We start from the raw sequence: 15,919 nt of genomic DNA, 5'->3' as shown, positions 1-15,919 counted from the left end.
AGGTAAAGTATTACATTTAGGAATTAAAAATATTAGATATAAATAAGATTTAAATATAGTTAGAATATGCACTGCAAGAGAAAGATTTGTGCGTCCTGACTCATCACTATCAATTAGGAAGGCTAACAGAATGTTAGGCTATATAATACTCAGTGGAATTCAAGTCCGGAGATGTTCTCCTTAAGCAGTATAATGTGCTTGTGATACCACAAATTGGTACTATGTATGATTTTGGTCTCCGTATTGTGTGAGAGATGTGAAGGCACTGGAGAGAGTTCAGGGTGACGGACTCATTCCAGCTCTGAAGGATATGAGCTATGAAGAAAAATTGAAAAAATTAAATCTTTTTAGCCTAAGTAGACATACAATGAGAGGAGACATGATGTAAGTGTTCAAAATCATTAAGGGTATAAGTGGATGCCAGCTGTTAGTTCAAAATTAATCCATCATCAAGGACATGGGGCCACATGTGGAGGCTGGTTAAAGGGATCCTTCAGACTAACAGCAGGTAGATTTCTTTACACAGTGAGTTGTGGACACATGAACAAACTACCTTGTTGTGTAGTTGAGAGTAGTACCTTAGAGACTTTCAAAATCTAAACTGGTTCTAGATTCCCCCACTGTAGGAAACATCCTCTCCATGTTCACTCTATCTAGGCCTTTCAATATTCAAAATGTTCCCATAAGACATAAGAGCAGAATTGGGCCATTTGGCCCATCGAGTCTGCTCCACCATTTCATCATGGCTGATGAAATTTTCCTCTCAGTCCCAATCTCCTACCTTCCCCTTCATGCCCTGACCAATCAAGAATCTATCAACCTCGGCCTTAAATATACATAAAAACTTGGCCTCTTCAGCAGCCTGTGGCAAAAAATTCCAAAGAAATTCCTCTCATTTCTGTTCTAAAAGGATGCCCATCTGTCCCGAGGCTGTGTCTTCTAGTCTTACTCTCATCCTTGGGAAAGATCCTCTCCACATCCACTCTATCGAGGCCTTTCACCATTTGATAGGTTTCATTGATGTCACCTCTCATTCTTCTGAATTCCAGTGATTACATGCCCAGAGCCGTCAAACGCTCTTCATATGACAAACCATTCAATCCTGGAATCATATTCATGAACCTCCTTTGAAGCCTCTCCACTTTCAGCATATTCTAAGTGGCCCAAACCTGCTCACAGTTCTCCATGAGGCCTCACTAGTGCCTTATAAAGTCTGAACATTATATCCTTGCTTTTATATTCTAGTCCTCTTGAAATAAATGCTACCATTGCATTTGCCTTCCTCACCAGACTCAATCTGCAAATTAACCTTTAGGGAATCCTGCACAAGGACTTCAGTTATTTATGTATTTTCTCTCCATTTAGAAAATAGTCAACCCTTTCATTTCTTCTACTTAAATGGATGACCCTATGCTTCCTGACACTGTGTTTTCATTTTATAATGTCTAAATCCTGTGGCCAAAGATATAATAACTTGAATGTGATACTGGAGTGTGTGGGGAAACGAGGCCTTTGGTGCCAAACTGTAACAAGTGGCCAGAGGCAAGAAATCTGTGAAGACACAAAGCTTAATTTTTTTCAGTTTTTAATATACTTTTCACACATATGCATATTAGCAAAGACAGCTCTATTTTCCAGCTCTTACTGCATGCAACGGCTTCACAAATCATCAAACACATTTATCAGCAGGATCCATGTGCTTCCACTTCATCTCCTCGAAGAGAAAAGAAATTTCACTCATCATGGATGACAGCAGTCCATAGACCTGATGGAAGAGGAACACTGGGATTTAGCAGAGGCTCAGCTCATTGCTTTGCGGTGAGTCTAAGATTATTAGTTGGCAGTGTGTTAAGAGCATGGGAAAGTACAGATGGCAAATGGGAAGGAGGAAGGAAGCTCGAGAGAGGTGAGAGGGATAGGGGAGGGAGGGAGAATCAGTGAGCAGCGGAGATAAAGTCTATATGAGCATGGACAACCCTCCAATAACTGGGGGTAAAATATGTGCATGTAAGTGTTCAATATAAATCTCCAGTCATGGCAGATCTAAATTGCTGTTTATGTCATTGATGGAGGGAGAAAAGAAAGTCTTGCGATCAACACGGAGGCAGAGATGTGAAAGAAGAGAAAGGCTAATCCAGCTGAGGACAAAATTAATTCTGCATTGCCCTGCTTACATTGACCAATATTTAGCATCTGAACTAAAACAATAAGATCGACTCATGAAACAGTCCATTGCATCACTGCTTTCAGAGAATGTCGTCAGCAGAGATGTGGCAATACGTGGAACTGGAAGAATAAGGTTAAGCAGATCTTTCTGTCGCACTTGCTGCTCCTTACCTCACAACCAAATCTAAAATGTCTACACACTTCAGTAATGAACGGACAGGGCTAGAGAAGCAAAAAAATTACAGATGCTGATATCTGAAAATGCTAGAAATAATCAGCAGGACAGGTAGCACCTGCAGAGAAAGAGAACAGGCTTAATGCTTCATGTGAGGAGTCTTTAGGCTGAAATATAAACTCTATTTCTTTGTCATAGTTAACCTCACAGAAACAGGACATTTGGTTCATCAAACTGTATCGATGATTTTGGCTAATTTTACTAGCCCCATTTGCCCACATGGTCCTTATTTGTGTCTTGCCTATATGTGTACCTGTTTAATTATCGCTGTGATTGTATCTGATCTCACCACCTCCAGATATTAATGACTCTGTTTTAAAAAAAAACTTACTCTCAAATCCCCTTTAGATCTCCTATCTCTCGTGTTAAACCCACGTCTTCTTTCTTTAATCCTCCCGTCTATGCGTCTCACAATTTTCTAACTATTCACCCTTTTTTCATTCCAGTGAAAAGAAGCGTAGCCTCTCCAATCTCTCCCTATAACTGGAAGTCCCTCAAGCCAGTACATATCCTGGTGAATCTCTTCTCCACTGTCTACAACAAAACAGAGCTTCCAACTCTCTACTGCACGTAGTACTCCTAGGATGGCTTGGCCACTAATTTGTAATGTCCCAACTCTTATTTTGTGTCCACAGAAGCTGCCTAACCTGCTGCTTCCAGCATTTCCAGTGTCAGTTTGGGATGCATGGTCTGCCTCTGTAGCGTTACCTCGTTAAAATCCTTACTTACATGGATAATTCCCAAGACGAAACCTTACATTGGGATCACATTCTAATATCAGCATTTATAATTTTTTCAAATTTATTAAGATAATGTCTTCAATAAATGATGTTCTACTGTCTTTGTTTACAAGTGAGTAGCACACAAGAAAATGTGGAGTTGATAACTATCACCCAGGGAACTCTCTCCATTGTTTCTGTTGCATTTACTTAACACCAATGTGACCATGCCACCAGGTCACAGGCCACCATGATCCGGGCTGTGTCCAGTAGCTCATACAACCTGTCTCTTCTATCTGCATTTAGATTACCTCGGCCCTTGTTGATTTAATTTGTACATGATGCTGCCAGTTGGAACTGGTAAAAGGGTAAAGCACAAACATAAGAAAATTTGCCTCTATGATGAAGGGCCTCTGCCTGAAATGTCAACCTTTCCATAGATGGTGCTTGACCTGTTCCCTCAGCATCTTGTGTGTGTTAATCTGTGAGACCCTGACTGTGTAAACAATCTGGTCCCACCAGACCCCGGTTTGTGTGGGTGCTGTGTAATTTGCTACCCTGTTACAACTCAGTGCCAGGAAACAACAGACAGCACTCTGCATGCGGTTAAAGGGATTATTTTTATGAAACTTACTTAACTCGAGGGTTAGTAAAGAAAAGGAAAAAACAAAAAGGGCTCATTCTAATTGAAGTCAAATTTGCAAGTTGGAGCTCATCTTGAAATTCTGTCAATCACGCGCTGGGCCCTTGGTCTGTGTGAAAGCATCTGAACATCCATCTTGAACAAACGGGTCTCCTCGAGGTTGCATCCTACGGCCTGTTCTCCCCAGACTCTTCCCACTGAACAAAAACCTCCCTCCAGTTCCACCATCCTAACAGGATGGCACACGTTCCTCATCTTCAACAATAGCCCAAACAGGCTGAATAGCACATTCACTCTGCTCTTTTAAGTGTGGAAACTGGCTCAAATCCTCATTTTCTAACTGAGAGGTGAACAGTTTTAACTTCATCTTGAATGCATTGATTTCATTTACTAAGCTAGGAAACAATTTGTTCTTGCCCTGGAGTTTCAAATTTAGATCACTGAGATGGCTAGTAACATCAACTAAAAATGCTAAATCAAATAGCCAATTATTATCACATAAAAGGGCAGCTCATTTTTCTCTCCTAGAAAATTCCGAACAGTATTTTTCAGTTTCCAGAGTCTACTCAGAGCCTGTCCTCTGGAAAGCCAGCACACCTCACAACGAGGGACGAGATCGCCGTATTCCACAGAACATAGAATAGTACAGCGCACCTCACGACGAGGGACGAGATCGCCGTATTCCACAGAACATAGAATAGTACAGCGCACCTCACAACGAGGGACGAGATCGCCGTATTCCACAGAACATAGAATAGTACAGCGCACCTCACAACGAGGGACGAGATCGCCGTATTCCACAGAACATAGAATAGTACAGCGCACCTCACAACGAGGGACGAGATCGCCGTATTCCACAGAACATACATTATATACAAACATAATGTACAGCACATTACAGACCCTTCGGCCCACAATGTTGTGCTGACCCTCAAACCCTGCCTCCTATATAACCCCCCCCCCACCTTAAATTCCACCATATACCTGTCTAGTCGTCTCTTAAACTTCACTAGTGTATCTGCCTCCACCACTGACTCAGGCAGTGCATTCCACGCACCAACCACTCTCTGAGTGAAAAACCTTCCTCTAATATCCCCCTTGAACTTCCCTCCCCTCACCTTAAAGCCATGTCCTCTTGTACTGAGCAGTGGTGCCCTGGGGAAGAGGCACTGCCTGTCCACACTGTCTATTCCTCTTAATATCTTGTACACCTCTATCATGTCTCCTCTCATCCTCTTTCTCTCCAGAGAGTAAAACCCTAGCTCCCTTAATCTCTGATCATAATCCATACTCTCTAAACCAGGCAGCATCCTGGTAAATCTCCTCTGTACCCTTTCCAATGCTTCCACATCCTTCCTATAGTGAGGCGACCAGAAATGAACACAGTACTCAAATCTAACATTTCACAATATTCTCTGAATTCTCATCTGTTTAATCCTCTTGCTCTAATTTTATTCACGCATTTCACAACCAGTAACATAACAAGCTGCAAATTTAAAGTTTTTCCACACAGTGACTCTTGGTGTGTAATGCAGTGATATTTTAGTAGAGGACAACCTAAAGAGTTTTCAAGCAAAGTTGTAGTCACAGCGGCTTTACCTATCATTGATGACGCTCCATCAGTACAAACACCAATGAGTTTACTAGAATCTAGTTGTAGATTTTCTAGGCATTATTTTACTTTGTCAAATATGTCTGATCCTCTTGTTTTTCCATGAAGCGACTCAAGACCGATAAGTTCTTCAAAGATGCTAAAATGATCATCAATTCCTCTTATAAAAATAACTGGGCTACATCACATTGTCAGCAGATTCGTCCAAAGCTAAAGAAAAGAAAGTACACGCATGGACAAGGTCTTTCAGTTGCTCAGAAACATCACAACAGAGGTCTTCGGTGCGTCTCGTAACCGTTTGCTTTGACAGAGCAATTTCATCCACTTTCCTTTCGATATTTTTATCACCAAGACATCTTGCAAATATTTGGAGACAAGGCTTAACAATTTCTTCTCCATCAGAGAAAGACTTCTGTTTTTTTTGCCAACACTAAAGCAATTTCGTAGGACGCTTCTGTTATTGCCAAACTTTCACAACTTCTTTTAACAAATATATTTTGTCTTCTTTTGATCTCTTCCTTTTTCTTTATTCTTTTTAAAAAGAAATATTATTGTTTTATGTGGACAGACTTGGAAAAAACTAACAAAAAATACAGCACATCCACAAAAACCACAACCATAGCAAAATCAAATTAAATATTGAGCAGCAAAATAGAAAAAAAATATAAAGGCCAAAGTAAACATGCACAGCAGAGGTGCACCACACCAAAAACCTCAGTCCTCACCCTGTAAGAAAGTCCAATACAGGGCCCCATATCCTTTCAAAGATGTCCCCTCTGTCCACATTACATAGTCTCAGTCTCTCCAAATGTAAAGTATTTGCCAGTTCTCTCAGCCACAGATCGTATGTAAGCACAGAGTCCATTTTCCACATTTGCAGGATTAACTTCTTAGCAATCACCATTCCAAACAATACAGCCACTTTTTCATACTTATTGGCTGAAGATAGGGAACTTGTTGCTCCAAGGATGGCTATGAGCGGGTCTGGTTCCCACCGCTTCCCATGAGCCTCAGAGAAACAGTGAAAAATACTTTTCCAGTATGCATAAAGCTTACAACATGACCAGAATGAATGTGACAAGTTACTGTTCTCAGATGTACACCTATTACAAACTGGTGAAACATCTGGGTAGAAGCCATGCAAATTTCTTTAGCATAATGGAGTCTATGTAATGTTTTAAACTGTATGAGTCTGTGTCTAATGTTGACTGAACAGTCACGTTTACCCTTCATTTGGAATTATAAAGCCATTAGAATTACTAAAAAACACTTGTCAAAGCCCAAGGAAGCAGGTGGTTTTGCCCTACCGGATGTTAAATGTATTACTGGGCTGCCCACCTATCCATTCTTGCATGGTGGAAAAAAGGCCCACCATCTACCCCAGACTCGTGCCCAGCTTTGTTACTCATAGAGCGAGTGCTTTGTAAGAAGACTTACGTACCAGCTCTCCTTAATAGCCCCACTGCAGTTAATAAGTCACATTTTAGTAACAGCTTCGTGGTCAGCAGCACTATAAGAACTTGGAAGCAGATTCAACTACACATTAAGGCTCCAAAAACTTATACTGACACTCTGATCTGTGACAATCATTCCTTTTTGCCTGGCCTGAATGATACTGTTTTTTCCACCTGGAAACAGAGAGGCATCTGTAGTGTAGGTGACCTATATATTAATGTAAACTTTGCCTCATTTGCACAGTTACAAGCAGTCCCGGGAGGTAATAAATAGATTTGATCCTGTTACTCGTAGTGCCGTATCCTATTTTTATCAGATCCTACATAATGGAGTTCGGGTGAATACTGCAGGTCTTAAACAGGCATGGATGGATGAATTATAGAACTGACAGAGGAGGTCTGGGATGAGTGGTTAAAGAGTATACATGATTGTTCTTCCTTTTTCTTAATCACATTTTCTTTCCGTAACTCAGACCCAAGCACTAGCTTTAGTTTTCCTTCTATTTCAGTCTGATGTTGTGTTTTACAGTGTCTATTAAGATCATGTCTTCTATTATGTGAGAAAGTGTTTTCACAAACAATGCACAACGGTTTTCCTGACAGACCCGCTATAAATAAGAATTCATTTTCCTACTGTTCATTGAATTCATGCTTACTATCACTTTCTGCTTTTCTTTTGCTCATTTCCTTTTGCACTGTGATGGGTAATTGAATGTAAAAACAAGGCTTAATTTTCGAAGAAGTACAAAACTGCAAATGTTCACAAAGCACGAGTGTCAATTGTAAACTGACTGGCAAAAACCTGCGACGTACCGCTGGTGCAGACGCCTGGCGCCTCAGGATCAAACGAGTATCAAACGTGTATTGAACAGTTATGGAACGACTGCAGAACAAAAGCCCTTCTTTCCTAGTTTGACACATTCAACATTTTTTAAAAATTGAAAACAGATTAATGCGAAAGAAGATAACATTCGGCAAGAGATGTGCATGAAATAATAAAATTGCTAAAAATAATTGCTAAGTTTTAGATTTATTCTCAGCAAAACCCATTTCTAGCTCTGAGTTACTTGAATTCCTGTTATAGATTTTTTTTCTACAAATTGGTTTTTGGTTAATACTTTTTGCATGAGTAGGCTTACTTTTTTATTAGTATCACTGGGGTGCAATGTGACACTTCTAATCTTCCAATGTGCCACTTCTAATCTTCCAATGCGTCACTTCTAATCATCCAATGCGCCACTTCTAATCTTCCAATGTGCCACTTCTAATCATCCAATGCGCCACTTCTAATCTTCCAATGTGCCACTTCTAATCATCCAATGTGTCACACTTCTAATCATCCAATGCATCACTTCTAATCATCCAATGCGCCACTTCTAATCATCCAATGCGTCACTTCTAATCATCCAATGCGCCACTTCTAATCATCCAATGCGTCACTTCTAATCATCCAATGTGCCACTTCTAATCATCCAATGCGTCACTTCTAATCATCCAATGCGCCACTTCTAATCATCCAATGCGTCACTTCTAATCTTCCAATGCGCCACTTCTAATCATCCAATGTGCCACTTCTAATCATCCAATGGTTCACTTCTAATCTTCCAATGCATCACTTCTATTCATCCAATGCGCCACTTCTAATCTTCCAATGCGTCACTTCTAATCATCCAATGCGTCACTTCTAATCATCCAATGTGCCTGTAGTGTTCTCGCACAGGTGTAAAGAACTCTGAACTAAACACCAAGCTTAAACCAGTCAATGAGGCGGTCCCAGTAAGATTAACCGTTTACTGTTCACTCTTCCACATTAACGTATGGTGAAAACTATTGAGAAAACAATACAATTATATTACATTAAAGTGCAACATACAGTCAGAATCTACCTACGCCATCGACTGCTTTAAACACACTTCAACACAAACTATCCGCAACTCTTTAAATAACAAAAACATAAACTTTATCAACCGTCATTACTTTTAACAGAATCAGCGTTAACATTTTGAATTCAACATATCGATTATCTCATGAACTTACGGCGTTGCTTCACTGATGTTTCTAGTGCGTAGAAAGAAAACTTTTCTCGCGCTGATCCTGCACACATGAGCCCCCTCCTTCCCGTTTCTCCAAACCGGTATTTTCCCACAAGACGCGGCGAAACCGGGAGTGACGTCATCGCATGCCGCGATATATCACAGACAACGAATTTACTTTAAACAATCTTAATTTTAACTAGAAAACGATAACAAACGAATTACTAAAGCAAAAATATAATAAACTAAAGAAATGCCATTAAGGCAGCACACTCCCCGCTTGACCTTCGTAGGGTCACAATGAACAAAATACAAAACTTCAGTCTCTAAATCAGTCCTTAGGTAGAAGTAGAATGACTTCTGTAACTGGCCTTTGGTAAATTTTCACATCACCTTGGTCAGAAGTTTTCAACTCAACCTTCCTGACATGTCCATCCCGACTAGGGAATGTGGCAGTGATTCTGGCCATTGGCCAGCAGTTGCGGGCGATTTGCTTGTCCCTGAGCAGGACTAAATCTCCAACTTGAAGGTTCCTGCAGGGTTCTGTCCACTTTTGTCTGTGTTGCAACAAAGGTAGATATTCATGTCTCCAACGAGACCAGAACCGATTTGCCAGAGCCTGGACCTGTCTCCATTGCTTTGTGTACAAATCCTTATCAGAGAAGTCCCCAGGTGGAGGGGGAGCTCCTGCCTTCTGTGTAAGGAGCATTGATGGTGAGAGTATGAAGGGGTTTTCCGGGTCAGAAGACACAGGTAGGAGTGGTCGTGCATTTATAATGGCTGTGACCTCTGCCATTAGTGTGCACAGTACCTCGTGGGTCAGTCGGGTGCGTTGCTGCAGAAACATTCAATCAAGAATTCTTCTGGCGATACCAATGATCTGCTCCCATGCGCCTCCCATGTGAGAGGCATGTGGTGTGTTAAACTCCCAGTTGCATCCCTGCTGACTGAGGTACTTTTGCACCGTTTTGTCCATCCCCAGCTCCTTTGATGCTCCAACAAAGTTCGTGCCGCAATCAGACCTTAACTGTTTTGCAGGGCTTCTTAGCGCAAAGAAGCGCCTGAGAGCGTTAATGCAGCTGGATGTATCCAAAGATTCAATGACCTCAATGTGTACCGCTCTTGAACTCATGCAGCTAAACATGATGGCCCACCGCTTGCTCTCTGCTTGTCCTCCTCTGGTGCGTCTCGTAGTGATAGTCCAGGGACCAAATACGTTGAGCCCCACATATGTAAAAGGAGGGCAGGCTTCGAGGTGTTCTGGTGGGAGGTCCTGCAGGTTACACATTTATGAAGTACTGAATTGATCAGTGTTTTACCTCCCAAGATCCACAGTCCCGCTGCCCTTACTGCTCCTTCCGTCAGGTGACGGCCCTGATGCCTTACCTGTTCATGGTGATGGCGAGTGAGCAGTAAGGACACATGGCTGTCTTTGGGCAGGATTACTGGGCTCTTTTCTGCAGCTGGAAGTTGGGAGTGTATTAACCGGCCTCATTAATCATTAACCTTCAGGATCGGGTTGAATTTCCTCAAAGGGCTGTCCTTTGGTATTGGTTTATTAGCTTGGAGGGCCAAAAACTCCCTTGCAAAAGCCGCTCTTTGAGTTGCTTTAAAGATGACGTCCTTTGCCTGGGCCAATTCATCCGCAGTGCGAGGTAAGTTACATTTGTGCCATCCCCTACATTTACTATTTCGGGATGAATGTGTGATCTGGTCATGTGAATGAGGAACGCAAGTCCTCTCACTAAAGAATTCAAAGTGGAGAACTGCTGAAAGCGTTCGTTAGTACGTATCGATTCTTCGAGGTAGGTGACTCCTGTTTGTATTTGCGGCCGAATTTCCGAGTCTCTTTCGGGTTCGATCAGCTCAAATGTCTCGCTCATTTGAGTTTTTTCTGTTGGTGGCTGATACAGAAAGGGGGGGTCTGGTGAACCAGGATGTCTGAGCCAGGCGGGATGCAGGTAAGGATCTCGATGCATGGCCTGCAGGGTTATCCTCGGTACGTACATAATGCCATTGTTCGGGCTTTGATGACAGGTGGATACGTTGAACTCTATTATGAACGTACACGTAGAAGCGTTTTGATTCGTTATAAATATAACTTTAAACAATCTTAATTTTAACTAGAAAACGATAACAAATGAATTACTAAAGCGAAAATGTAATAATCAAAACAAATGCCATAAAGGCAACACAGTGCCACTTCTAATCATCGAATGCACCACTTCTAATCTTCCAATGTGCCACTTCTAATCTTCCAATGCGCCACTTCTAATCATCCAATGCGTCACTTCTAATCTTCTAATGCGTCACTTCTAATCATCCAATGCGCCACTTCTAATCATCCAATGCGTCACTTCTAATCATCCAATGCGCCACTTCTAATCATCCAATGCGCCACTTCTAATCATCCAATGCGCCACTTCTAATCATCCAGTGTGCCACTTCTAATCTTCCAATGCGCCACTTCTAATCTTCCAATGCGCCACTTCTAATCTTCCAATGCGCCACTTCTAAACATCCAATGCGCCACTTCTAATCATCCAATGCGCCACTTCTAATCATCCAATGTGTCACACTTCTAATCATCCAATGCGCCACTTCTAATCATCCAATGCGCCACTTCTAATCACCCAATGTGTCACACTTCTAATCATCCAATGCGTCACTTCTAATCATCCAATGCGCCACTTCTAATCATCCAGTGCGTCACTTCTAATCATCCAGTGCGCCACTTCTAATCTTCCAATGCGCCACTTCTAATCATCCAATGCGCCACTTCTAATCATCCAATGCGCCACTTCTAATCTTCCAATGCGCCACTTCTAATCATCCAATGTGTCACACTTCTAATCATCCAATGCGTCACTTCTAATCATCCAATGCGCCACTTCTAATCATCCAATGCGCCACTTCTAATCATCCAATGCGTCACTTCTAATCATCCAATGCGCCACTTCTAATCATCCAATGCGTCACTTCTAATCATCCAGTGGGCCACTTCTAATCTTCCAATGCGCCACTTCTAAACATCCAATGCGTCACTTCTAATCATCCAATGCGTCACTTCTAATCATCCAATGCGCCACTTCTAATCATCCAATGCGCCACTTCTAATCATCCAATGCGTCACTTCTAATCATCCAATGCGCCACTTCTAATCATCCAATGCGTCACTTCTAATCATCCAATGCGCCACTTCTAATCATCCAATGTGTCACACTTCTAATCATCCAATGCGCCACTTCTAATCACCCAATGCGCCACTTCTAATCACCCAATGTGTCACACTTCTAATCATCCAATGCGTCACTTCTAATCATCCAATGCGCCACTTCTAATCATCCAATGCGTCACTTCTAATCATCCAATGCGCCACTTCTAATCATCCAATGCGCCACTTCTAATCACCCAATGTGTCACACTTCTAATCATCCAATGCGTCACTTCTAATCATCCAATGCGCCACTTCTAATCATCCAATGCGTCACTTCTAATCATCCAATGCGCCACTTCTAATCATCCAATGCGTCACTTCTAATCTTCCAGTGTGCCACTTCTAATCTTCCAGTGTGCCACTTCTAATCTTCCAATGCGCCACTTCTAATCATCCAATGCGCCACTTCTAATCATCCAATGTGTCACACTTCTAATCATCCAATGCGTCACTTCTAATCATCCAATGCGCCACTTCTAATCATCCAATGCGTCACTTCTAATCATCCAGTGTGCCACTTCTAATCTTCCAATGCGCCACTTCTAATCATCCAATGTGTCACACTTCTAATCATCCAATGCGCCACTTCTAATCATCCAATGCGCCACTTCTAATCACCCAATGTGTCACACTTCTAATCATCCAATGCGTCACTTCTAATCATCCAATGCGCCACTTCTAATCATCCAATGCGTCACTTCTAATCATCCAATGCGTCACTTCTAATCATCCAATGCGCCACTTCTAATCATCCAATGCGTCACTTCTAATCATCCAGTGTGCCACTTCTAATCTTCCAATGCGCCACTTCTAATCTTCCAATGCGCCACTTCTAAACATCCAATGCGTCACTTCTAATCATCCAATGCGCCACTTCTAATCATCCAATGCGTCACTTCTAATCATCCAGTGTGCCACTTCTAATCTTCCAATGCGCCACTTCTAATCATCCAGTGTGCCACTTCTAATCTTCCAATGCGCCACTTCTAATCTTCCAATGTGCCACTTCTAATCATCCAATGCGCCACTTCTAATCATCCAATGCGCCACTTCTAATCATCCAATGTGCCACTTTTGGCGCGTGTGCCATAGGTTGGCCATCCCTGACCCACAGCATAACAGTAAAGATATGAACCAGGGCATTACACTCTTCCCCCCCCCCCCCCCCCCCCACCACAAATAGTCCCCTGCAGCGTACATAACCACATATCTTAATCACTTTACTAAACAATAGTTAAACAAAGGCTTAAACACAAAGCCCACTGGATCAATGTTCAGGGCAATCACACAGTATCCAACGAAATTGATCCAGGGTGAAACCCCGCTGATTTCCTTGGCTGCATAAATCTCGGGAATACACACTCTGGTGATATTGAGGTGGCTCTCCCACCCTGGTTTGTGTGCATGCTGTGTACAACTCAGTGCCAAGAAACAACAGACTGCACTCTGCATACGATTATAGGAATTATATTCATGGAACTTACTTAACTAAAGGGTTAGGAAAGAAAAAAACAAAAATGGCCCATTATAGTTAAACAGTGAAATTGTGCACACTGGGTGGAGTGAAACATGGAATATTGTGTACTTATTTCTGAATTCCAGCATCAGCATATTTTTTTACGAGTAGCTCATGAGGGGAGCTGTAAGGAGCTGTAAAGTCCCACCTTAGCCTCGGATTCTATATACGTTGTCATGCCGTTGCCTTTAATGGATTTTTGCCCAGTTTCATGAACTTTTCTGGGCAACACAATTGGACATGCAGGACATGTTTAAAAAACTTAATGAAGATGAAATCAGTGAATCATCTTCTCTGCATTGGGTAACAGACGCACTTACCTCTGTGTACAGCTTCTCCCTGTATAGTTTGTGTATGACGGGGTCTGTCTGATGTTGGTCTTGCAGTAGATTTTCCTTGGAGTCTAGCAGCTGTCTGCTGCTCCTGGCTGATATGGGACTGATGGTTTTCTTGTCATCTTTACTCCGAGCCTTTTTGCCAGATTGCCGTTTCTATGGGAAAGACGGCACAATTTGGCAAAGCCTCATAAGTTTCTCTTTCACTCACATACAACCCTCAAATCTTTTCCCCTAATGGCACTGAAGGTCAATAGTGAGATAGCCTGCAACAAATTGTAAAGCGTCAGTAAACTTCAGAATAATCACTATATTCATGTGGCCTGTACAGATAAGTATCTGGACAAATAAGACTCCACCGTGTTTATGATGAGGTACAACGCAAAGGTCTTGTCTCAGAGCTGGTTGTTGCTTGGTGCTTATGTAGTATGAATGTTACTTGTTGCTTATCAGTTTACTCTTAAATATGATCAAGATCAGGCTGAAAGTAGACATGGACTGCATGCTTTTCCCACTGAGAAAAAGGTAAATCTTCAACTAGACACAATGTCCATAAGATATAGGAGCAGAACTAGGCATTTGGCTCATTGAGTCTACTCCACCATTTCTTCATGGCCTTCGCCCTGTATCCCTTTATACCCTGATTAATCAAGAATTTATCAACCTCTGCCTTAAATATACCCAATGAGTTGGCCTCCACAGCCACCTTTGGCAATGAATTCCACAGATTCACCACTCTCTAGCTAAAGAAATTCTTCTTCGTCTCCATTCTAAAAGGACGTCCCTCTATTCTGAGGGTGTGTCCTCTTGTCCTAGACTACCCCACCATAAGAAAATCCTCTCCACATCCACACATTTCAACATTCAAAAAGGTTTCAATGAGACCTTGCGCTCCCCAATCTTCTCAATTCCTGTGAGTAGAGGCCCAGAGCCATCAAATGCTCCTCATGTGAGGAGCCTTTCAATCCTGGAACCATTTTTGTGAACCTCGTTTGAACCCTCTCCAATGTCTGTATATCCTATCTTGGATAAGGGGCCCAAAACTGCTCACAATGCTCCAAATGAGGCCTCACCAGTGTTTTATAAAGCCTTGCTTTTATATTCTAGTCCTCTTGAAATGAATACTGACATTGGAGGGAGGTTTGCTAATGCTACTTGGAAGAGTTTAAACTAGTTTTCCAGGGGCCTGGGAACCAGAACACCAGGTCAGTAAGGGAAGAATCGGACCAGAAGGCAGATGTCAGGGAAAATATTGAAAGGTAAAATCGAAATAACAAGTATGATGGGTTGGATATTTTAAAGTGTGTGTGTTTTAACACTGGGAGTGATGTTGGGGCCATTACTGAAATCTGGTTGAGAGAGGTGATTAATACAACAGACATAAAATGTTGGAGGAACCCAGCTGGCCAGGCAGCATCCATGGAAAAGAGTAAACAATCGTTGTTTTGGAACGAGACCCTTCTTCAGGACCGGAAAGGAAGGGGAGAAATCACTAGTGATTAATGTACCAGGTTTTCAAAGTTTTATTAAAGATGGAGGGGGAGTTGCACTTCTACTCAGGGACAATATCACAGCTGCACTCAAGAGAGACATAATGGAGGGGTGAGACTCTGAGCCTATTTGGGTGGCTCAGGAAGAGGAAGGGTGCAATCACACTGATGGAACCCCTCCTCCCAATAGCCACTGGGACATTGAGATACAGATATGTAAACAGATTAAGGAAATGTGTAAATAGGGTTATCGTCACGGGGGATTTCAACTTCCCTAATATAAATGACGACCTTCTTAGTGTAAGGGGTTTAGATATTAAGTGTATCCAGAAAGGTTTCTTAAATCAAAATGTGAATTGTCCAATAAGAGGAGGGGCCATACTGGATTTAGTGCTGGGTAATGAGTCTGGCCAGGTGACTGACCTTCCAGTGAACAGTTAGGGAAAGTTACTTCAATTATACGATCTTTCTTACAAGCGGCTTCTTCAAGAGCCAAAAT

General features: G+C 42.0%; 1 protein-coding gene across 1 annotated transcript in view; it reads right to left on the bottom strand.

Moving 5' to 3' along the window:
- Positions 1–1,568: 1,568 nt before the first annotated feature.
- mycbpap (mycbp associated protein) overlaps positions 1,569–15,919 on the bottom strand; it is a 228,981-nt gene continuing 214,630 nt past the window's right edge. Inside the window, exons 19-20 of the mRNA XM_073026586.1 lie at positions 13,916–14,086; positions 1,569–1,765 (exon numbers count right to left, since the gene is read on the bottom strand). Of these exons, the coding sequence (XP_072882687.1) occupies positions 1,670–1,765; positions 13,916–14,086 (267 nt within the window). The 3' untranslated portion in view covers positions 1,569–1,669. The remainder of the gene's footprint in view (positions 1,766–13,915; positions 14,087–15,919) is intronic.

The sequence above is a fragment of the Hemitrygon akajei genome, chromosome 22 (genome assembly GCF_048418815.1).
Source record: "Hemitrygon akajei chromosome 22, sHemAka1.3, whole genome shotgun sequence".
Classification (NCBI taxonomy): domain Eukaryota; kingdom Metazoa; phylum Chordata; class Chondrichthyes; order Myliobatiformes; family Dasyatidae; genus Hemitrygon; species Hemitrygon akajei.
The sequence above is the reverse complement of the archived record's forward strand: the minus strand, read 5'-3'. Positions and strand labels throughout refer to the sequence as shown.